Source organism: Narcine bancroftii, chromosome 2 (genome assembly GCF_036971445.1).
Source record: "Narcine bancroftii isolate sNarBan1 chromosome 2, sNarBan1.hap1, whole genome shotgun sequence".
Lineage (NCBI taxonomy): Eukaryota > Metazoa > Chordata > Chondrichthyes > Torpediniformes > Narcinidae > Narcine > Narcine bancroftii.
The window spans coordinates 278,605,574-278,631,168 of record NC_091470.1 but is presented as its reverse complement, the minus strand read 5'-3'; the positions used below and the strand labels follow the sequence as shown (position 1 = coordinate 278,631,168).

The 25,595-nt window shown below is 40.3% G+C and overlaps 1 protein-coding gene across 4 annotated transcripts in view; it reads left to right on the top strand.

Moving 5' to 3' along the window:
• Positions 1-25,595, top strand: part of avl9 (AVL9 homolog (S. cerevisiase)) — a 129,520-nt gene that overhangs the window by 52,485 nt on the left and 51,440 nt on the right. For all 4 annotated transcript variants that reach the window (XM_069921079.1, XM_069921076.1, XM_069921080.1 and 1 more), the window contains 4 exons: positions 12,479-12,545; positions 16,447-16,487; positions 18,309-18,347; positions 23,755-23,824. In XM_069921079.1, the coding sequence (XP_069777180.1) occupies positions 12,479-12,545; positions 16,447-16,487; positions 18,309-18,347; positions 23,755-23,824 (217 nt within the window). The remainder of the gene's footprint in view (positions 1-12,478; positions 12,546-16,446; positions 16,488-18,308; positions 18,348-23,754; positions 23,825-25,595) is intronic.

The following is a 25,595-nucleotide window of genomic DNA, read 5'->3' as shown; positions in this document are numbered from 1 at the left end:
TCTGGCCTGCCTGTTATTCTACCTTCTGTCAACCTGAGACATTTGTTGCTGAATCCTCAGGTCCAAATTCACGTAATTTTCGCTAAAGCATTTTTTTTCTGCTGTCTTATGGCCCCCATTTAAACAGCAATTTGGTTTTAGTTCTCACTATTGTTTTCAATTATCACCACAATCTCAACCCTCCTTAAGCTCCAATAGCCCTTTATCTCTTCCAAGACTTCTAATTCTAGTCTCTTAATCATTTCCAAATTATTGATGAACTATTGCGCATTCCCAGGTCTTCAACTCTGAAATTGCTTCCTGCTCCTCCTCACCTCACATTAGCTTATGCATTAGCTCTTAAAACAAAAGCCTTAATTAATCCCCTTGGTAGTTGTTTCTCTGCTGGCATACCTTGATTTCTGTTCCTCACAATGGACTCTTTACTCAACCATATGGAGCAGTGTGCATTCTTTGTTGTTGTTCATCACTCATTCTCGAGGAAGAGCATAACATCTAATCTTTAATGTTGCTGTGTGCACAAAAGTGGCTGATTCAAACAATTTGGACTTGAAAGTTCCTTTCACATAGGTGACAGAGGTGCTGAAATGCTGTAGTATCTATCAGTGGTTCTTGATTTTTTGAGAAAGAGTTTGAATGTTTTACCCCAGTGGGCAGTGGAAGCTCAGACATTCATTCTATTAAAAACAGAAATGAATAAATGTCTAGATGTTGGGTGAATCAAGGAATATAAATAGTGGAGGAAAATGGCCTGCAGCTTGATCAGTCATGATGTTGATATATGGTAGAGCAGGCTTAAAGGACCAGATGGCCAAATCCTTCACCTAATTGCTGTGTCGTTAAGCCTCTCTGCACCCTTCTATTAGACAACATTTTTATCTAATTTTGTATTACAACACCTCATACACCTCTGTCAAATTCGATTTGCCATTCCTTGGTCCACTTTTTCAGTTATCTGGATTGCAATAGTGCCATTTTGTATCCTTGTATTTGATTTCATACATAAGGGAGATGATAAAATTATCAAAAAACATTGAACAGTTGAGCACAGGAAAAGCCCCTTCATCTCTCTGTCATCTGCAGTGCTATTTTGAACTAATCCTATCTGCTTGCAGGTGGTCTGCATCTAAGTTTACATTTATTTGTCACAAAATGCCTTGTACAATGAGAAGGGTAATTGAAGAAGCAGACTAACAGGGTATCTCTAATATTCATAGAGCTGTGTTCAGAGTTAAATTGCAGAGTATAGCATTACAATGAAAAGATAAATTTCCACTAAGCAAGGGTGCCACCATCGTACGGTTGTAGAGTCATTCAGAAGCCTGATGGCTGCAGGGAAGAAACAGTCTTTCAGCCTGTTGGTGTGTGCTTTTGCACTCTCAGGCCTTCTCCCCAAATGGGGGGGGGAATAGACAATGGATCTGGGATATGATGGGCCCTTCAGTAAGTTGGCTGTCTTTCCTAGGTAGCAGGAAATGCATGATGAGCAGCATTCACCACCTTCTGCACCGATCTTGAGCAGAGCAGCTCCCATCCCATTCTGTGATGTATCCAGCAAGTTTGCTTCCAATGGTGCACATGTAGAGGTTGTTGAAGGACGGGGGATCATGTTGAATGTCTTTAGTCTTCTGAGAATGTAGGGGTGTTGGTTTTTTCTTGACCATTACGTTGATGTGTTTGTCCCAGGTCAAGTCACTGGAGACATTTATTTCTAAGAACATGAAGCTATTGACTCTTTTGACTTCAACATCATCGATGTGCATAAGGATGTGGACTCTGCCCCTCTCATTGAGCCAGAATGGTCATCTCCTTCGTCTTAATGACATTCAGAGAGAGATTGCTATTTTAGCACCATGAGTTTCAACCTCTTTCCTGTAGTCAGTCTCATTCCTATTTGATACCCAGCCAACAGTTGTCAACAACTTTCAAGATGGAGTTGAAACAGTGTTCAGTTACAGTGGTGGGTGCAGAGAGTATTTAGTGGGATAAGTACACATCCCTGAGGTGTGCCGGTGTTGACTGTGATTGCAGTGAAGATGTTATTCCCCATCCTCACTAATATTTACAGGTAGTCAAGGATCCAGTTGCAGAGGGGGTGCTGATGCCTAGATCCTGAAATTTGGGAATGAGTGTATGAGGGACCATGGTACTAAAGGCAGAGCTGTTGTCTATGAACACTAGTCTAACATTGGTGTCCTTAGTATCCAGGGATGAGTGCATAGCCACGGAGGTGCCATCTGCTATGGATCATTTGGACCGGTAGACATATTAATTATGGTTAGGTTGGTGTGGACTGCGGCCAGCTGTTCAAAGCACTCCATAATATTGCATGTCAGAGCCACTGGTAGGTAGTCATTTAGGATTGTTATTGACTACATCCCCTGCCTGTTCCTGTGTTTATCTAAATGCCTGTTTCTGTATAGTACAACACATAGGTAGGACCAGGAGAGGTTTTGGGCAGAAAATATCAAAATCAAATTCCATCCACACTTAAAGTTTTAACCTACCTTGTCTCTGGTCAGACAGGGAGTACAAATACTCCAAGTAGGAGGGGTCATCTACAACTTGAATGTCTTTCTGCAGGGAATTGTAGAATTCCAAGGGCAACTACTTCTACTCATTGGGTCCAGAGGAAGTCCTTACCTGCTTTCAGCTATTGGATTTCTTCAATTCTTTAAAACTTGTTCATCAGAATCTCTTAGTGTCTCAAGAATGTCCACAGTGGGGTTGGCGGGAGGGGGTGGGGGGGGGGAACATCACTTAATGTGGTAGGGACGGGAAGCAGATTCCCACCTCTCCTGGAGAACTGATAAAAAAAGAGAAAGAAAAACAATGTTTAACAATTCAACTTGGAAGAAAACTTGCATTTAAACTTTACCAGAATGTCACCAAAGAAAAACAAACCTGCAGCGATGACCTCCGACGCCCAACGAGTCAGAGACGGCAGTCAGGAGTAGAGGCCTGCTTGAAGGAGGAAGCCTGGGACTGAGGCTTGGCCTGGCCCCCGTGTAAGTGGTTCGCCCGCTGGAGTGAGCGCTAGCGCATCTTTGCTGCTGGAACAAACAGAGATTGCTGAGGACGAGCTGGAGCACGTGCACAGGTAGACGCATGCGCAAATCGGTTGAAGGTGCCGAGGTTGCCGGCACTGCTAGCATTATTGAAGGAAAACAGCAGCAGTTCAATCTGGAGGAGGAAGAAGAGGATTCTGACAATGATAGCTCTGAGAATGAAGAAAATTACATGTTTGGAAGAAAAAGATGAACAACAAACTATTAAAGCACTGATAAGGGCAAAAAAAAAAGAGGAAAAAGGAGAATTAAGTATCCTATTGAAGATGTAGTGAAGGCTTTGGATAAAAAAGAAAAACACAAATAAAAACAATATCAGTTATGATCCAATTACAAGGATCTATTGGAAGACTGACTGATGAGCAAAGGACGTGAAGGAGAAAAAGGAAGATGTAATGATAGAACGGATAAAATAGAGAATGAAATAGATGGATGGTCTGAAGAAAGAAATAAAATATGGACGTATTAGAGAACTTTAGCAGGAGTAATTTCAAAATTGTTGGTCTTAAAGAAGGAGCGGAACCTATATTATTCGTCCAGGAATGGTTGCCAAAGGTTTTGGGCAAGGAAAATGTTGAAACACATATTGAGCTTGAGAGGGTCTCTTGTGCCCCATCCTATATCGGACAAATTCCATCCACATGCTTAAGATATCAAGACAGAGAAAAAATACTCAGTGCAGCGGCGAAGGGAGCAAAGGCAAGAGGAGGACCGTTGTAAGCCGAGGAAGGCGAAGTTTTGTTCTATCAGATATAAATGCAGCATTGTTGAAACACAGATGGGAATTCAACCCAGTAAAAAGATCCCTTTGGCAGAAAGGATATAACTTCATGCTGCACCATCCAACAACTCTGAAGATTATAATGCCAGGTGGTGAAAAGAGATTTTTTGGATCTTCAACATGCAACAGACTTCGTGAATCAACGATCGAAATTTAAAGATTGAAATGGTTTATCCATTTTTAAGAATTATTTTCTTTTTTACACATTTCTCTTGCATATAAGTAATAAAATGTTATTACTTTGGGAATTCTCCAGGGAACTAGGAATGGTGGGGACCTGACTTCTGTCATACCATGTGTTAAAATTAGTTCTCTTGTAACAAAATACAATTAACATGTTAGTTAAACAGAACAACATTTATTACTTTCATCCAGAACGAGAGTGGCAGAACTAAGCAGTATTCTCCTCATACTGCTTTGCTCTGTAATACAAAAGGGACTGATATACAATTCAGACTAATCAAAGTTTTCCATATTTGGAATTGTATTTCATTTGCTGAGACAACATTCCTCAGCAGGAATGGTATTCCATTCAAGCAGTACTATCAGCAGATGCTACAATAAGGAATTTATGGAATTCAGCCCTTATTTTAAGTGTACATGGCAGGTTCTAGCTAATTGCATTAAAAGGAGTTATCTTTCCAACTTTCAGATAGCTATTTTGCAACATAATTTTCCTTAAAGCATTCTACTGCTACTTTAGTCTATCACAGGCTAGCACAAGCTTATCCAAACTCATTAACAATTAGCAACTACTTGCATCTTGTCATATACAATAATTCTTTGGATGTTAACTTCATCTTTCTCCCCCCCCCGCCTTTTTATCATTGGATGATAACTACAATGCCCATGTATTACAAAAGCTTTTACAAAAAGGCAATAGAGAGTGGAGCAGAAGCAGGAATACTATGATAAGCAAAATTATAGTTCCATAATGAGCAATGCTAGTCCATAACAGATAGCTGTTCTCTACATCACGTGGGTTGGTGTGGTGCTGCTCCGCCAATCGTTTTACAGTCAGAATAGTGAGTCTACCTCAGATTTCCTTCCACCTTCACCGCTGTCAGTGTGGAGAGTAAAACCTGGAAGAGTCCTTTCTGCGATTTCCCAACTTCTTATGATCCCAATTTCTTATAAGAACATAATCTCTGGGGCAGAGCAGCGGTGTCTGGGTATTCCTGACCTGTTGGTTCAAATCTGAAAGCATATGAGTTAATTGTTGGACATAACAAATGATCTTTTCATTCAATGCATGCAAGTTGAGATTAGCATCAACTTTAACATTCGCTCCCCAAGAGGTCTGCATCGTTTTTCCAAAAAGTATTTCAGCGGATGATAACTTTGTAACACTGGAGGGTGTTACTCTCATTTCAATCAACACTAAAAGTAACATTTTAACTCAATTTTGTCCTGTTTCAGTTATTAATTTAGTAAGTTTATTCTACAGGGTCCCATTTGCTCCTTCAATCATTCCAGCAATTTGTAGGTGGTGAGTAGCATATATAGCTGCTGTTTAATGCAAAAGTGATTATACAGTTCCTTGTTAACCTTGGCCCTAAATTGATAATATCTGGTAGCCCAAACCTGGGAATAAATTCTGTTAGCATCAACAACACAGTAGTCTCAGCTATATTGATAACAGTTGGCAATGCTTCTATCTATCTGCTAAATAAATCTAAAGTTACCAAACAATACTTATAAATATGTACACTTGGCATTTCAATAAAATCAATCTGTATACACTCAAAGAGATATTATGGCATTGGTGTAGCCCCCTGGGGTGTCTGTACTGATTTCCCGGAATTCACTTTCTGACAAATCCGGCATTCAGAAGCTCATTTCAGTATCTGGTGAATTTTTGGGTGCCACCATGTCTCTTTCTCATCATCCCCTCCTTTCCCACGTGTAGCTGGAGGGCATTAATAAGTTAAGGACAAAGGAAGCATTCTTAATATGCTTTCCATTGGAGGTAAGGTAGCTTGTATGCTGCCAGAGGGTGCCAAAGTCAAGGGCTGTACTGAAGGCATAGATGGTCAATCTTTCAACTTTACCTAGAATACAGGCTCTAATAAGTGCAAAATGTTCAGCCTGCTGTGCAGAAAGTGGGACCTGAAAGCATGCTGCCTTGAATGTTTCTCCTTTGTAGGTAACTATAGCAAACCCCGAAAGCCATTGGCTGATCTGTGGGTCCATCATGAAGGAACCCTCAACAAGAACACGCCAACATTTCATTTGCTTGGACACATTCGTGGGGTGGTGATTCTAGGTGGTGCGGTGGGCCTTGAGAAAGGAAGCAGGGTTTATAGTGCTGCAATGATGAAATTCTAGGTAAGGATTATTTAGCAAGGAGACCTTGTAGCATCCTAGTTGTACCTGACTCAAATATTGGTTTGGTCGCTATTCATAAGAGCAGCAATACTGTGGGTGGTGTTAACCACAACAGGCTGACGGGTCAAGTAATGGGTGATTTGGTAATGACTGTCACTGTGGTACTGCGTAAGAACTGAAGAAACATAATCCTCCTTGATAGTGATGTAAAGGGGTTGTCCTATGGCCGGCACCTGCGCAAGGACGGTCTTAAAAAAATCAAAAGCCTTTTCCTTATCTTCATCTAAGTGAAATAGCAGCAAGGGGAGTCGGGTATTCGTCATCAGTGCCACATCAAGAATCCATTGTTATCAAAGGTTTACAAGGCCGAGGAATGCTCGCATTTGCTTGGGTGTTTTTTGGACATTGGCATTGGATAATGGGCTTCACCCGATCAGGTGCCAGGGCTCTCTCCATCACGCTAAGTTGTATCCCTAAAAACGTAACTGCCTCCTTTCCTTTGGTAAGCTTTTGACGGGATATAACGTACCCCCCAGGAGTGTAGAGCCTGGAGCAGGCACAGGGTGTCTGGCATGATCTGAGATTGCAAGCAATAGATCATCTACATATTGTATTACTGTGGAATTTCCTAATAGCCGGAGACCCTTCAACTGTTTGGCTAGAACTTGTGAGAAAATAGTTGGAGAGGGAACAAAGCCCTGGGGTGTCTGGGACCCTTCAGAAGTAAAGGCGAATAGGAACTGAGAGTCTTGGTGTAGCTGCTCAGCAAAAAAATAGTTTTGTAAGTCGACTACCGTGAAGACTTTAGCTGTAGCTGGTATCTGGCTAAGTATTTTAGCCAGATTTGGAACCAGCGCATGCATGGGCGGCACAATCTTATTGATTGCCATGAGGTCATGTACCAATCACCACTCAGTACACTGGTTTCTGGACAGGGAAAATGATGTGTGTTGCAGGGTGATTAGCAGGGAACAAGGATCTGCTGGTGGATCAGTGAGCAGATCAAAGGTGCACTCCTTCCACAGCCTCTGGCTTGAGAAGGTATGGTGGTATAGATGGGAGCTGAACTCCAGTTTTGAGTACTACTCTTACCTGCAGGCATTTGGTCAAGCCAGCCTCATGCGGAGAGGCGGACCACAAAAAGACTACTTTGTTACTTTCTTCCTTGGTGATAATATGCAAAAATTGTATTGTTATGTATATTGTATTTATCTTTTAATTGGTCAAAAGATCCTAAAAAACATTTTTTTTTATCCTCCATATACCTTTACTATACCAATTCTCGAATAAAGAACTATTCGATCAGGAGCCCTATCACAAATCATTCACATCTCTTGTGATTTCCAAACTGAATAAATTTCCAGGGTTTCCAGCTGATTATTAACTCCAATTTGTGGATTTGGAGCGGTGCACATGGGCAATACATGATCCTTTTTGGGTCTAGGCTTTATGATAACCTCTTTCTTTCAGGTCACCACAGAGTTCCTTTTTGTTTCTCTTATTTCAAGTGAAACATTAAGCAGCCAGTCCTCTTCTCTTGCATGGACCACAAGGGCTTTGACCAAGCTGAACTAAGCACTCACAGCCCGTCTTCCAAATGGGGTTTTTCCACAAGCTTGCCAAATTGTCTTGTTCCATTCCCAGCTGTGGCTGCTGATTTTAAAACTGCAGAACTGATCTCTCTCTCTCTCTCTCTCTCTCTCTCTCTCTCTCTCTCTCTCTCTCTCTCTCTCTCTCTCTCTCTCTCACACACACACACACTCTGCCTCAGAGAAAAGTCTGTTTTTCTCTCTCCCTGCTTGCAAAAGATTCTTTATTTCTATTTTCTTTATTTCTACTTTACTTCTTTTTTCCATTGGGATTGTTGGAGAGTGTGCGTTTTGCCCTGGAGTATAAGAATTGATCGATCTATGAGGGGGAAGGTGTGGGTCAAGGGCATGGGGGAGGGGTAAAGGACTTGATTTGATGAACCTCTGTAGGGATAAATAACACAGTAAAATTTATGTTTTAATGTTAATGTTTGAATGGATTGGTGAAAAGAGAGAGGACACATATTTAAAAATTGGGGCTGACCTGGCCTTCCTTCAAGAAACTTACTTAATTGAAAAAGAACATCAAAACTTAAAAAGAGATTGGGTTGTTCAGGTCATAGCTTCTTCTTTTAACTCAAAAGCAAGAGGAGTAGCAATTTTGATATGGAAAAATCTTCCATTTAGAATGCAGGATGTAGTTACAGATCCCGCAGGTTCGTAATGGTATTGTCATTTCTTCAGAACCCTGGACCCTGATAAACTTTTATGCTCCCAACACTGATAATGAGAAACTTATGAATGAAATTTTTTTCAAATTGACAGATGCACATGAAAACATCTTAGCTGGACAGGATTTTAATTTTTGTCTGGATCCGGTTCTAAATAAATCAACTAGGGCAGTTGTTAGGACAAAGATGGTGAAAGTTACCTTGGTATTAAGGAGGGAATTGAATGGTATGGATGCCTGGAGAAGATCTCATCCAAGGGAGAGGGGTTATTGTTTCTATTCTAATAGACATGATTCCTGCTCTAGGATAGATTTGTTTTTGGCATCAATTGAACTACAGGGTAGGATCATGGAGGCTGAATATAAAGCGAGACTTTTATCAGATCATTCAACTCTGGTATTAACAATTTCAGTACTGGGAAGACAAAAGGCGGTTTAAAAATGGTGCTTTAATTCATTGCTGCTGAGAAGATCGGACTTTAGTGACTTTATAAGGAGATGAATTGAGATGCTGTGTGAAACCAACTGTAATTCAACTACTGTTAAATTTATTGTATGGGGTGCTCTAAAAACATATTTAAGAGGACAGATAATAAGTTATACTTCAAGGATTAAGAAAGAATATGCAAGGAAGGTGGAAGAATTAAAAAAGGAGAAACTTTATTTGGAAAAGGAGCTTCAGCAAAGGGGATCTGAAGAAAAACATAGATTACTTATTAATAAAAAGCTCAAGTACAAAACATTACAAACATATAACAGAAAAAGCAATATTAAGAACTAAACAAAAATACTATGAGCAAGGGGAAAGAGCCCATAAAGTCCTTTCTTAGCAGATGAAAGCAGAACAGGTCTCAAGAACAAACAATGTGGTCAAAACAGATATAAACAGGGCTTCATATAAACCACAAGAAATTAATGAGGCTTTTAGACAATTTTATTCTATATTATATCAATCAGAATCTCAAAGAGATATTAATAAAATTGAAGAGTTCCTCTCATTTGGAGCTTCCAAATTTAGATTTAGAAGAACAGAAAGGACTCAATTCCCCCTTTACTCAGGAGAGGCATTGAGGTCATTGCAGGTCATCAAGTCTCTGGGGGAGGATAGGTTCCCCACTGAATTTTATAAAGAATTTAAGGATGTTTTGATACCTCTCCTTATTGGAGGTGTTAGTCAGGTGGATGAGACATATGCTCTCCTGGAATAATTTTCAACGGCAATAATTAGTGATACCTAAAAAAGATAGGGACCCACTGAAACTGTCATCTTATAGACCTATTTCATTATTAAATTCAGATTATAAAATCATTGGCAAAGCCTTGGCAAAGAGACTGGCGAAATTTTTGCTGAAATTAATAAACATTGATCAAATTGTGCAAAAGAGACAGTCTACTCATAATGTAAGCAGGCTGCTTAGTATAATTCATTTAGCCCAAACAAGAAGTGATTTGAGTGTAGTGGCCTTGGATGCAGAAAAGGCATTTGATAGACTGGAATGGGATTTTTTAAAAGTGCTGGAAAGATTTGGATTATGGAAAATTTTTATAAATTGCATCAGGGCATTATATTATAAACCTAAAGCCAAAGTTGTAACAAATGGACAAATTTCTCCAGCATTCCCATTAACTAGTTCTAGTAGACAAGGATGTCTGCTATCTCCAGCTTTCTTTATCTTGGCATTAGAACCATTAGCCAAAGCATTTCGGCAAGGTCCAGACATTAAGGGATTCAGGGTTAACCAGCAGGAATACAAGATTAATTTATTTGCAGATGATATATTTGACAGAACCAGTAACTTCATTACAAAAATTGTACTCAAAACTGGAAGAGTATGGGAAAGTTTCAGGTTATAAAATAAATTGGGACAAAAGCAAAATTATGCTGCTTATGGGTGGGGACTATAGTAAATGTCAAAGAAACACTCAATTTAAATGGCAGTTAAATAGATAAGATATTTAGGTATTAAAACAGATAATAATTTACAGAATTATTTCCCCTTGCTTAAAAAGGTTGAAGAAGATTTAAACAGGTGGATGGCTCTGTCAATAATGCTAGTTTGTAGAGTCATTTGTGTAAAAATGAATATATTTTCAAGAGTACAATATCTCTTTCATACACTGCCCATACCATTGCCTCAGGTTTTTTTTCAGGAACTATATAAGCATGTCAGAAAATTTATTTGGAAAAGTAATGTGACTAGAGTCTCCATAGAAAAAATTAAAATATGACCTGGGAGCTTTACAACTCTCAAACTTAAAAAATTATTATTGGACTGCCCAGACTAAATTTCTTTCCTCCTTATTTGAGGGAGAAGGCAAGTCTTCATGGGTGAAAATAAAATTGCATAAAGTGGGAGAGAAGATTGCAGAGGATTTTGTATATAAATGGGACTCAAAATTAATAACTGGTGAGAAAGACGCCCCCTTAAAACATATAATTAATATTTGGAGCAAAATAAATGATCAGATAGGGACTTGAGGGAGAATATCTCCAAAAACACCCCTGATTCAGAATAGACTTGTACTTTTAACAATGATGAAATAAGATTTTAGATACCTGGTCCCAAAAAGGGATCAGGTTCATTGAGGATTGTTATGAGCAGGGGCAACTTATGTTATTTGAACAATTTAAAAATAGGTGTGGAATTGCTAACAGTACAATATTCTGCTATTTTCAGTTAAGAACATACTTAAGAGATAAATTGGGCCCAACAATGACTTTATCAAAGTGTAGTGATGTGGAACCTCTGATTCAAAAGGGAAACACCAAGAAATTTACTTCAGCAATGTATCTCTTATTTCAAATGAGAACTCCTAAACTGGGGATACATAAGTCTAGACAAAGATGGGAATCAGACTTAAATATAAGTATTGGTGTGATCAAAGCTGGTCCAATTTATGTCAGGACTGAATGATAAATACAATAAATGTGAGATACAGATTAGTGCAATATAATTTTTTGCACCAGTTATATCTCACACTGCAAAAATTAAATAAATTAAAATCAGACATTTTGGGTCAGTGCTTCAGGTGCGGAGGAGATAGGAACATTTTTGCATTCAACTTGTGCATGTTCCATGCTAAGACCCTTTTGCGTAGATCTGAGGAAACGCTTTTGAGCAAATTACAGGAATGCGATTTCCACAGAACCTTACTGGGGAATGAATATTGCTGGTGTAAGACCTAAAATTAGGTTGTCCCAACATCAAACAATATTTGTCAAGATAACATTGGTAGTAGCCAGAAAAGGTATAACGGTTAATTAGAAGTCTGATTCACATCTAGGTACAACTCATTGGAATGCGGAAATGCATAGTTGTGTTCCCCTTGAGAAGATTACCTAGAACCTCAGAAATAAGTATGACATGTTCTTAAAAATATGGCAGCCATACCTACAAAATGTAGGTGCAAATTCTTAATTGTGCCCCATCTCACCCACGAGACCTACACTAGTGTCCCCTCGAAATCCAGGTAAATCATGAAAATGTGGAACTTATGGGGTAGACGATGAATCTTAAACAATTCCTCCTTTTCTTTCTTTCCTTTCCTCTTTTTTTTTCACCTCTGGGATTTTCTTCCTTTATTAACTTTCATGGGAGGGTGGGGGTGGATTAAGTCATCATTATTTTTACTCTGTATTCAGTTTTTTCTTTGTATTTGTTGATTGCATGTTTGACTTTAAAAATGTATGTAAATTATTCAAAAAAAGTAATGTCTACAATCCCAAAATGCTGCATGAAAATTGGTTAGATGTTCTGTCTTGCCCTGCCTCTAGTACACACAGAGTTGAGCAGCTTAGATACCCTGAGCTTATTAAAAAAAAGACTGTCAGATTTTTTTGAAGAAGGCCCTCGTTTTTTTGGCATTCCTATCCGCATAATATCTCTCAGCAATTTAAATGTTGGTTTTGTAAATTGTCCTTGAGTGGGTTATGGAATACTTCAAATAAAAGACAAATAAAACAGATGGATTTAACATTATTGCTTAATGTTGATCTGTGTTTGAATGCTTTTAATATGACTCTTTTAATTTATTAAACTAGGAACTTTATGAACACATGAACAGTTCTTTAGGAGGAAATGCATTAGAAGGATCCCAGGCTTATTTGAGTAAGTAAATCTGAATCACATTTAAAACAGTGGAAAAATCAAAATTGAAACCTTGATGCAGCTACTTTTTTGTTATCGGTACTTCTAAAACACACTCAAAGGGAAAAAAGCAAGGTTGCTTCAAATAACTGTGCTGATTTTTGTGTTGTAGAAATTCAAAGGATAGTTAAATTATTTGAAAACCTGGTTTGTGATTACACAGATTGCTTTAACTGAAAGATCCAGCCAATTATTTCAAATTGACCATTCACAGGTTACCAATCAGTACAAATGATGCTTCCTCACACGAGTAGCACTTTTCAAGGTAGTATTGGTGGAGTGACCGATTCAATGTCATTTTGAAGTCTAAGTTTCTCTTCACGTTATTTTCAAAAGCACCAAGGAGGTTCTGGTTAAGATTGAACATTAATTTTAGCCAGAATGTACTAAAATCACAAGTTATGGGTCAAGTAAATAGGAAGATAATCAGAAAATTTTAGTTACTACTGGGTAAACTGCATTATAGATGGTGATCTGGTGAGGAAGTAGAAACTTAACAGTACTTTGTACTAGAAAGAAAGAGTTGTCTCTAGTGAATTGCTGGAGATGCTATTCAGCAGATTCCTTTATGTTGGATTTTTCAACAACAGAGGCACTTGTAAGATGGCAGCTGTGCCTTTGAGTACATTGGGCACCATGTTCTTGCTGGCAGGCATTGAAATTAGACCATAAGACACAGGAGCAGAAATAGTCTATTCAGTCCATTGAGTATGCCCCACCATTTAATCCTGAGCTGATTCATTTTCCCACTCACCCCCAGTGCCTGGTCTTCTCCCTATAACCTTTGAGGACCTGGCTAATCAAGAACCTACATCTTAAATCCACCCAACAATTTGGCCTCCACAACTGCCTGAGGCAACAAATTCTACAGATTCACCACCCTCTGGCTAAAGAAATTGCTCCGCATCTCTGTTCTAAGCGGATGCCCTTCAATCCTGAAGTTATGCCCTCTTGTCCTGGACTCTCCCACCATGGGAAACAACCTTTCTACAGCTACTCTGTCCATGCCTTTCAACATTCAACATATTTCAATGAGATCCCCATCCCCCCTCAATCTCCTAAATTCCAATGAGTACAGATCAAGAGCTGTCAAATACTCCTCATATGATAACCCTTTCATTCCTGGAGTAATCCTTGTGAGCCTGTTCCTACACAGGTTGCATTTTGGGTAGCTTTTCCCTCAGTCACATGTAACATTTAACATTTGTAAGGTCACTGCAATCATATGCAAGTGATGAATGGCATCCCACAAGGATAGGTCATGTTAGCCTTGTTGTTTGTAATAAATGCAAATGACTTGGATGTGGGAGACAGGTTCAGTTAGTTCATGGATGATGCTGATGGGGTGGAAGATAGTCCTAAGCTGCAGATTGATGTTTTGGTGAGAGGGGTGAAAAATGAAGATGGAGTTTATCCTAACATTTGAGAGCCATAATGAGGCTAGGACATGTACCATGAATGATAGGTCTTATTGCATATGGAGGAAGAGAGGGACTCCAATCCAGGATGGAACAGTTGGCATAATGCTATTTCAGCACCAGCGAATTCAGTTCGAATTCAGTGCTATCTGTAAGGAATTTGTATGTTCTTCCCATAACCATGTGGGTTTCCTCCCAAATTACAAATATATAAAGGGTTGGTAGGTTGATTAGTCACAAGGGCCAGAAGGGGCTGAAACTGCTTTTTCTAAATTAAAAAATAATTAAAAGCTCATAGATTCTTGAAGGGGACAACACAGGTAGTTGCCATGGTTTGGATAGCCTATAGGATTCTTGAAGGGGACAACACAGGTAGTTGTCATGGTTCAGAAGGCCTACAGAAGTGAGAAATCCTGTTTCAACTTTATCAAATCTTCGTCAGCGGGATACTGGGTACAGTTTTGATCATCAATATACAGGAAGGAAGAAACAAACAAATCCCATCTGCGTGCAAATGGTCTGTTTCTATCTTTTCTCTTTTCATATGTGTGTCTGAATGTTTCTTAAATGTTGCTATTTCATCTGCTTCAACTATTTCCCCGGCAATTCATTTGAGGCATGCACCACCCTCTGTTGGGGGGGGTGGGAGTGGGGGGGGGGGTGGGGAGAAGGAGAAATGGCAGATGGAATTTATTCTGAACAAGTGTGAGGTGTTGTGCTTTGGGAGGTCAGCTGTAGCAGGAGAGTATACAGTAAATGGCAGGTCTCTTAGGAGCATTGATGTACAGAGGAATCTGGAGGCAACACAAATAGATCGGGTGGTAGAGAAGCGCATTGATCAGGATCTTGAGTGTTAAAGCTGGGAATTCATGTAACAGCTGTATAAAACTGGTGAGGTCGCATCGGAGCATTGTGAGCTTGTCATGGTCATAATGCTCTGGTTGCCACAGTACCGAAAAGACGTAGAGCCTTAGGAGAGGGTACAAAAATTGGAGAATTAGCGAAGAGGGAAGGTTGGAGAAACTTGGATTGTTGGAGGCTGAGGCGAGACCTGAGAGGTTTATAAAATTTTGAACGGCAATGGTCAGATAGATTGTCAGTCTTTTTTTCCCACAGTGAAAATGTCAAATACTAGAGGGCAGAGATTGAAGGTAAGGTGAGGTAAGTTTAAAGGAGATGTGCGAGGATAGCTTTTTTTTTATAACACAGAGTAGGAGTTATCTGAGAAAGAACCAGAAGGTAGAACTAATTTCATAGTTATTTGTCAGAACAGGCACAGTCATAATTAAAATGTTTCTTGGTTGCTGCATTTCTATGATTCCATAATGTGTCTAAAGGAAAGAGCAGGTGATCTAATTACTGATAATTGTAATTATTCTTCAGTTTAAAGTTTGTTTATTCATTATCTAGTAAAATGAGAGTTCTTCTCCAAGCACTCTACTAGCTAAGCTCTGACATGTATAAAGTTGAAAAACATAATTTACAGAGTGTGGAGTTGAAATGAAATTAAGGATCAAGCAAGGGCAATTTAGAGCACTTTAGTGGGGATCATTCAGGAGCCTGATGACTGCAGTGTAGAAAGTATTTTGAAGCCTGTTTGTGCATAATGTCTAGCTCTTGATCCTTAACGATGAGAGGAGGGAGAAGGAAGAGTTGGGTGAGAAGGGTGTAATAGGTCATTCAATAGTCTGTCTGTCTTTTCTAGGCAATGGGTGATGTAGATGGAGTCCATGGAAGGGAAGAAAGTTTGTATGATGTTCGGAGCTGCATTCACCACCCTCTATAGTTTGTCCTGATCTTGAGCAGAGCAGCTCCCATACCACACTGTGTTGCATCTGGCAAGTCTGCTTTCAATGGTGTCCCTGTAGAAATTGTTGAGGCATGTGGAGGATCTACTGAACTTCCTTAGTTTTCTAAAGAAGTCGAGGCATTGGTGTGCTCTCTTGACTATGGTGTCAACATGCTTGGTCCAGGCCAGGTTTTTGGAGATGTTTATTCCAAATCCCCTCTTTCCACTTCAGCACCATCAACGTGGACAGGAGTATGGTCTCCCCCGTTTCCTGGTCAGTGATCATCTCCTTTTGGTTGTTATCCTCGCACTATGCCATCAGACTTTCAACCTCCTGTATTCTGTCTCGTCATTATTTGATACCCAGCCCATTACTGTGGTGTCATCAGCAAATTTGAAGATGGAATTGGAACAATAGCTGTATAATGGTGAGTGTAGAGGGAGTACAGTAGGGGGCTGAGTGCATATCATTGAGAAGCGCCGGTGTGTAGTGTAATTATGCAGGAGATGTTCTCCATCTTCACTGATTGGGGTCTGTAAGACAGGAAGTCAAAGATCCAGTTGCAGAGGGAGTACTGAGGCCTGACCTGGAATGGTTTGTAATGAGGATTAATCCTGGGAATTGTACTTCAATATAATTTGGTTCTCTTTTTAGGTCTTTCTCCCCGTGATCTGGTTCTCCATTTCAGACATAAGGTAAAGTAACCAATAAAAAAACTTGTTGACAGATTTGGCTTTGGACAGTTGTTGAGGCTGTATTAACCTTGATAGAAGAAAATGGGAACTTTAGAATTTATTGTTATGAAGATGTCACCAAATTTGTTGCATTGCGGCAGCATAACAGGTAAAAATATTGCAATAAATTATACTTTTAAAATAAATAGTGCAAAAAGGAGAGAAAGTGAGATAGTGCATGTGGTTCAGTGACTATTGAGTACGGTGGTAGCAAGCTGATTTAGATACTCCCTCAATTTCTGTACACCGTCTGCAGTTCCAAGAAACCTCACAATCTCAAATCATATCATCATCCTCTGAATATTTGTACTAATACTTAAAATGGATCAAAGAATTCTCCCCTAAATTCCATGGCTCAGCAAATCCCTCCAATTCTCTATTCTGAGACCCTTACTTATGCTTCACTGTTAAGACAGATTTAATAATCAAACACTTGGCTCCAGAATTTCTTCCCTAATTACTCTTTTTTGCTAACTCCTGTCCTTGTAAATTCCCTCATAACCTATATATTTAGCCCTGCCTTTGTTCATAGAATGCCCCAGATTTTTATTTCAGTAAAGATGTCATATAACCAAATGATATTGCCAGTAATGATGAGACATAATTCATGATTATTTCTCAGAAAGCTATGCATTTGTTGTCAAGTTTATTTCACTGTTCAGTAATTCCCATTTTGTTGAATTAGTCGGGACATGAGCATCTGAAGAAAAATTGTAACATGTTAGTTTTTCCAAAACTATTATAGGGATATAATAATTCACAAATACTCCATTTATATGTTTGAACAACTTATTGTTCCAAAAACAAAAGTTCCCACATTGTCCAGCTGAGCCAGCTCTTCTTGGATCAGTCATCCACTTCCAAGCAGGAATCTCCACTTACTGGTTTTCTGTCCTTTTTTGAATTGGGACTAATTTGACCCATCACGTGTATGCATGTCAGAATTGAATGACTCAACTGAACCCTCCTTAGTCAAAAGCCTTGTTGCTTCATGTAACACTTAAAGTGAGCATCCATTGATTGTCCATGGATCTCGCAGCGTCATACATCTCTGTAGCTGTATGCCCTTCTGTCTGGTTCAGCTATGAACCCGAGCTCAAGGCATCCAATTCAGGCCTCCTCAACTCCTTGTTTCGAACCTCTGAAGCTTTAGAAGACATCAGCATCCTCATAAATCCCAGTCCCAGTATCTGGTTCCCAGGAACTGTTAGCTAGCAGCCTGTGACACTTTTAGTCTCAACTTGGAGCCTGGTCCACCACTGTGGTTTCCTGGTTTGTCAGGTGTGACCAACAATGGTGGGGAGAGGGTGTTCTCCTGCTCTGGTGCCATGCGCCAAATCACCTGCTTCCTCACAGACCTCACCCTTGTGATCTGGGATGCTGAACCTGTATACCTCCATTTTGGACACATCCTTCTAAGGATGTCAATATAACCCTGTTCCTCAGGCATCTTCAGCCATCACAGAGGAGTGTTGGAAGGCCCTGACTCTACCCCCACTCCTGGATGCTTGGACCTTGGATTCACTGCTGGACCTGACAGGAGGTCTTACGACTCCGGGAACACAGAAGTGACAACAAAGGATCCACAGGCATTCAGTCTCTGAAGGGACTCTCTTGCTTTACTTAATACTGGATCTGAATGAGTAGTTCCTCTTCGAGTGCCTATCTTGTGTCCTGGAAGGCTGTGGAATGTTTTAATCTGATAAATGTTCTACATAAATGCAATTTTGTACTCAAGCACCCAATTGCTCATACAATGCTCATTTTCGGCTTTTTTCGCAGACTATAATTCTCTTCAAGTTGATTCTTTTAGAGAAAAAAGTAAGTAATCCTGGCAAAGAATGAGTGATTCTCATTCATTTTTTTTGTTGTCTTGTACTCAACCTATGTGTGAATAGCTGTTAATATGTTTGAAAATCAAAAACTGCAGTTACTAGAAATCTGAAGAAAGAGAAAATGCAGGAAAAATTCAGCAGGTTGGGCTGCCCCTGCAGATGGAGAAATAGGGTACACAGGTTGATGATCAAATTGTGGGACATGGCAAAACATTAATTTTAAGTTACAGAGGGTGGAGAACTCGTGGATTGGCTCAAGGGAATATTTCTGAAGATGTGCCTGCCCTGGCTGAGGTCATTCCAGGGTTTATGTGGACATCCATTTGATGGATTCATGGGGACAGTTACAGCAGGAAAATGAAGGGATAAGTACAAGCTTTGAAATGCAAAACAGTTATTGCTAACTCAAAATATCAACTGGAAATATTTCAGAAATCTGCCAGTGCCTGAAGAGAAAACATTACCATAAAAAGCTTACAGCAGAACTGGCCAGTTTTGATATGAATAGAAGAAGCAAGTTATCTGTAATTGTAGCCTTTGGGACTTGATGTCAAATTCAGTCAAGTGCCTACATGGAAGATAGGATGCTGTTCCTCAAGTATGTGTTGTACCTCATTGAAATAGTATAAGAAGTGACTGATGGCTAAGTCTAAGTGTGATTGCAATGAAAATTAAAGTGACAGGCAGTTGGAAGTTCAGGGTTACAACTACGGCTGAAGAAAGGTGCTCTACATAGCCAGCTGCATTTTGTTTCTTCAGTGAGAGGAGATCCTTTTGTGGACACTGAGTAACACATGAGTGTGGAAGACGTGCAAGTGAATTGCTGCTTCTCCTGATAGGACTACTTGGCTAAAGAAGAACTGCAGATGCTAGAATCTTGAGGAAACAACAATAAGCTGGAGGGACTTCAAAGGTTGGGCAGCATCTATGGAGAGAAATGGACAGTCCACATTTTGAGTGGGGATCCTTTTAAAAGAATCCATAAGGGTCCCAACCTGAAACATTGAGTATTTATATCTCTCCATGGATTCTGGCCATCCTGCTGAGTCCCTCCAATGTTGGCTTAGGACAACTTGGATCCCCAGATAGTGAGATGGGAAGGTATAAAGGGTGTTGTTTTTATCTTCTATGCTTTCATGGACAAGTGGTGCGGGGGGGTTGGAGGGGGGGAGAGAGAGAGAGTAGTTGACAATGTTAGAACAGGAAGGTAAGGACAATACACAAAAGTGCTGGAGAAACTCAGCATGCTATGCAGTATTTATAGGAAGCAAAGGGTAACCAATGTTTCAGGCTTTAACCCTTTGTCAAGGTCTGAGCAAAAAACAGACAGGCTCTTGAATAAAAAAGTGAGGGAAGAGGGAAGAAGGGCAGAAGGAGGAGCACTGGCCAACAGGCAAGTTGTTGAAGGTGGATATGGGTGGGAGGACAAAAGAGAAAAAAATAAGAAGTAATGTGGGAGGGTTTAGCTTACTGAATGGAGTGGGAAGGGGGTTGGCAGTGCACAAGACCATAGGCAGACATGTTGGTATAGGAATGGTGTGTGGAATTAAAATGCTTGGCTACTGAATGTGGGAGGGTTTAGCTGACTGAATGGAGTGGGAAGGGGGATTTTCAGTGCACAAGGCCATAGGCAGACATGTTGGTGTTGGAATGGTGTGTGGAATTAAAATGCTTGGCTACTGAGAGATCCCCATTATTGCAGTGGACAGATCGAAGGTGATGACAACATCGGTGCTGATGATCAGCTTGTCAACTTTATTCTCTTTGCTGCTATCACCACAACCTCAAGTTCACTTGATCTATCTCTGGCAATATTTTGCCTCTACCTTATCACTTTGTCTCCATCTCAAACTCTTTACAGATACTCTTTACAAACCAACCAACTCCCACATTTACCTCGACTACAGCTCTTCACACCCTGTCCCCTGTCAGGATTATCTGTTCCCAGGATGATGTCTTCCATTTCAGAACATCTGAGAGGTCTTAAAAAAACTTGACTTCCCCTCTGCCGCCATCAAGCCAGCCCTTATCCGCAGCTCCTCTATTTCCCGCACATCTGCCCCAGCCCTCTCTGCCCCCAGACACAAGTCTCTTGTTTTCAAGAGCCACCTATTAGCCTCCATTACATATTATCTTCCACAATTTCCGCCGCCTATAATGTAATCCCACCACCAGACACATCTTCCCCTCTCTCCTTTCCTCAGAGGCCACTCCTTCCAGGACTCCCTTATCCACTCATATCTTCCTACTAATCGCCCCATCAATACCGACCGCTGTGACTGTAAGAAATGCTACACTTGTAGCCACACTTCCTCCCTCACCAACTTTTGGGGCCCCAATCCATAAGACATAGGACCAGAAATAGGCTATTCAGCCCATTGAGTGTGCCCTACCATTCAATCATGAACTGAACCATTTTACCTTTCAGCCCCACTACCTGGTTTTCTCCCCACAACTTTTGATGCCTTGGCTAATCAAGAATCTATTAATTTCTGCCTTAAATACACCAAATGATTTGGCCTCCATAATCACCCATGGCACAAACTCCACAGATTCACTACCCTCCGCATCTGTCTTAAGTGGACGCCCTTCAATTCTGTCCCAAACTTTTTCACCATGGGGAAACAACCTTTTTACATCTACTCTCTCTATGCCTTTAAACATTCAAAATGTTTTGATGAGATCCCCCTCATTCTTCTAAATTCCATTGAGTACAGGCAAGAGTTGTCAAATGTACCCCTTTCATTCCCAGAATCATCTTTGTGAACCTCCTCCGAACCCTCTTTAATGTCATCACATTGTTTCCTTTAAACCAGCAGCCCAAATCTGCCACAATACTCCTAGTTACTTATAAAGGCTTAACATTACATCCCTGTCATCTATTTCATCCCATGTTCCTCTCTTTGAATACCTTTGCTCTGTCCGGTGCAATAATGGGGAACTCATTTTAAATCCACACCCAATTCTCACACCAACATGATGGTATTAACATCGACTTCTTCAGTTTTCTTTAGAACAGAGGCGGGCACCCTTTTACCATGGGTTGACTAGATGGCGGGCCACACTGATGCTACCAAAAACAAACAAATAAATAAATAAATCGAATTAATAATGTACAATGATGCATTTCGGGTCAGAGAAGGCATCTTAATATCTGGAAATGCACCAAAAATCATTAGTTAGTCCTTAAAATACAACAAAAAAAAACATAAGTCAAAAAGAAGAAAAATTCATCACAATTAAAACAAAATAACTAACCCTAAAACAGACAGCAGTGAGAGGGGGGAGAATGTCATAGTAGAGAGGAGGAATGTCACACAAAGAGAGGGTGATCTCACACAGAGAGAGGGGCGTGTCATGGAGAGAGGGGGATTTACGCACAGATACGGGGAGCCACACACAAAGAGAGGGATTCACATACACAGAAAAAGTGCAACACTCTGAAAGGGAATCCAACACAGAGAGGCAGAATCTGATTGCAGAGAGATGAGGAGTCACAGAGAGATGGTGTCATATACACAAAGAAATTCTCACATACAAAAACAGAGAGAGAAGAGTACCACACAGAGATAAGTTGAAAGAGTGTTACAGAAAGAGGTGGTGTTGGAGCAAGAGAGAGGTGGATTCTCACAGACACAGATCTCAGAAGAGATGGGTCTCTTGTAGAGGAGAAGGCTCTCAGACAGTGGGATAACGTCACTGTGAGAGGGGGAGAACGTCACTGGAGGGGGGATTCTTGCGCAGAGCGTGAGGGGAGGACTCCAGCTTAGGGGGGTGGGGGGGAGTCTTCCAATGCAGAGAGCGATGATGCCGCACGCTGAGGTGGAGCTCGAACTGAGGGGGGTGGGAGGAGCTGGGCACCAAGGGTGGGAATCATGCATGCAGGGGGCAGCCGCACACCAGGCAGTATCTGGTCCGCAGGCCATAGGTTTCCCACCCGTTTCAGAACTTTCTCTCTTTCCCTATCCCTCTGTCTCATTTCTCCAGCTCCCCACTTCAGTTTAGCTCCCTCCCCCTCACTTCTCAGCATTTTTCTCCTGTCCTCCTATCCATATCCACCAATGACCTCTTACCTGTAGCCTGTGCTCCCTCCTCTCCTTTGCCCTCCCCACCTTTTTATTAAGATCCCTGCCTGCTTTTTGCTTATAGCTTGAAGAAGGGCTCAGGCCTGAGATGTTTATTATCCTTTACTTCGTATGGATGCTGCATGACCTGCTGAGTTTCTCTACCACTCTTGTGTATTGAACTACAATCACACCATTTGTAGACCAAACTGTTTACCTCCAGTCATAAAAGGAACATCCCCTTAAATGCTGAAAGGGAGTGGAAGATGTGTCTGGAGATGCAGAAGAATAGTAAGTACGTCCATAATGTAGACAAGCTGCTTGGAGGTGGAAACGCAATGGCAGAGTTCAAGTGAGAAAGGTCCAGGTCTGGTGGAACCTTTAGTGAGCCACTGAAAGAGAGGTGCTCAGACACCTTATAGCATGAAAATTGCACAATTTCAAGTCACACATTGGATCTGAATTTTATTTGTATATTCACTAACATGAAGTAGGCTTAATTTCCTCATACCACTTTCATATGAAATTAACCATTAATAATGTTTTCATAGTTAAATTTTTTCGTTCATTGTCCATGATTGTATGGTAGCTCCAAAGATAAAGTTATGCACCTATCTTCTTTTTTTTTTAATTTTTATTTTTCACACTATGAACCATACTGACCAAAATACACACAAACATTTCCCTCTTGAATATACTGATGTCATTTTAATGCTATAACTGAACAACACTTGAATATTATTCTGGGCAAGGTTTTCATCTGCAGCTAAGGAGTGACTTTGAGCTTTCTAAAATCATGAGGGGCTTACATGAAGTGAACCATCACAGTCTTTTTCCAGGGTAGATGATTCTAGAACTAAAGGGCATGAGTTTAAGCGAAGAGGGACCTGAGAAGCAAATACATTCAGTAAGCATGGACAGGTATGGATCGGAGTGTTTAGAAGGATATGAACGAAATGCAGGCAAATGGGACTGGCCCCAGAATGGCATCTTAATTGGCATGAACTGGAAAGCCTGTTGTGTTGTATGACCACAATTCTGTAGTTAAAGATTTGCTGAGCTCTAGCTTGCTCAGCTTCTAGTTGAAACTTCCTTTATCTTCAGGATTATTTTATTTTAGAATATTGTTCAGTTTTATGTTAGGAGCAAGTCCATTTAACCCATAACATTACTCCACCTGACTTTTTTTTATTTCATCTGGAGACATGCACTGCTGATTTTCAGCTTATGATTCCTGCTAGAAAGCTACAATAATTACGTATTTTTTCTAAATGCTATGCTTTAAAATTTGTTACCTGTTCTGAGTGCAATGGAAAACTGTGTTTTCAGGTTCTGTTCTACTTATCACCAGTGAATGGTCTGGTTGGCACTTTGATGACCGTGCTATCACTATTTCCAGGTAGGCATCAATATGTTTATATTATTAAATTCAGTAATCTCAAAATACTTCACATCATTTATGAATACATCTGGACCTTGCAACAAATCACTAAATTAGGGACGACAAATTACAACATTTTTGTCAGGAACTGTTTTCAGGCAAATCTACACTAATGCATGGGAATTGTTTGAAGACCACAAGATCAGAGTCCAAGACGAGTGTGAAGAAAACACCAGTGCTCCAGATGCTGGAATTTTGAGAGGGCAAAGAATTGCTGGGGGAACTTAACAGGTCAGACAGCATCATGGGTAGAAATGGTCAGTCAATGTCTTGGATAACATCTTTATGAAAGGTTCACACCCAAAACATTGACTGGCCATCTCTACCTGTGGATGCTGTCTAACCTGCTGAATTCTTCCACAGATCTCTATCCAGGACTGATATTTCCAGTGCGGAGGAAGGACTGGGATGGGAAGTTGAGAGAACATTAGATGATTAGAGGGATTGTGAATGTAGTCAAAACTAGGAAACAGATGTAAATTTCATGGATCTAAAATCAGATAGGATGCTTGAGGAAGGAGCTCAAGTGGGAATTAAGAGGGCCAAATGTGACCACAAAATATTCTTGTTGAGGAGAATTGTAGGATAACCTAAAGGCACTTTATACTTACATTTAAAACAACAGGATGACTCAAGAAAATATAGGACCACTCGAGGAAAAAGGAGGAAATATATCCTTGGAGTCAGAGGAAGTAGGTGAGGTTCTAAATGAGCACCTTGCATTAGTATTCACCAAGGGGAAGAACATGGGGAATGATAATATATTTGGGCATTTTCAGATAAAAGAGGTGCAACTATTACTTTTTAAGAGCATTAATGTAGATAACTGCCCACTTTGTCAATCTTGGATAAATGTCAATCCTGTGTTTAAGAGGGGCAAAAGATACATACCAGAAAATTATAAGGAATGTTGAAAGAGGGAGGAGAGGCATTGCTCATCAGGAAAAATATCACAACTATGTTCAGATAGAGCAGACCTGAGGGCTCATCTACTGAGGCTATATGGGTGGAGCTGAGGAACAGGAAAAGTATGACAACCCTCATTGGATTGTAGAATAGACCACTCAATAGCAAAAATTGGAGGAGCAAATCTGTAGAGAGATAGAGAGTCTCAAGAGACAAAGTTGTGATAGGAGATTTTAACTTAACACATATTAATTGAAATTCCCATAGTGTAAAAAAAAGTAAGTCTTGCATCAGTGGTAAAACTATTTGAGAGGATCCTTTGGGATAGGATGTAAGTACAAAGGCTTGGAAAGGAATGGCCTGATTAGGAAGAGGTAGAATGGATTCATCAGGGGCAGGTCATGTCTTATAAATGAGGTTTTTTTGAGGAGGTGATGAAAGTGATCGATGAGGTAGGGCAGTAAATGGACTTTATTAAGGCATTTGACAAGAGAACGTACAGATTCATGGGATCCATGGTGAACTAATGGTTTGGATTCAGAATTGCAATGGTGGAAGCAAACAAGCAAAACTGTAGATATCTCAGCGGGCCAGGCATCATCCATGAAAGGCGATAGCTAGTCAATGTTTCAGGCAGAAAACCATTCATCAGGACAGGACAGAAAGAGGGCAGAAGCCTGAATAAAAGGGGGTGGGGTGGGGGATGCAGTATGAGTTGGCAGGTAATTGGTGAATATGGGTGGGTGGGAAAGGGGGCAAGGTATGTAAATACTTAAGGCAGGAGGTGATAGGAGTAAAAGACAGAGGGGTAAAGAAGTTACAT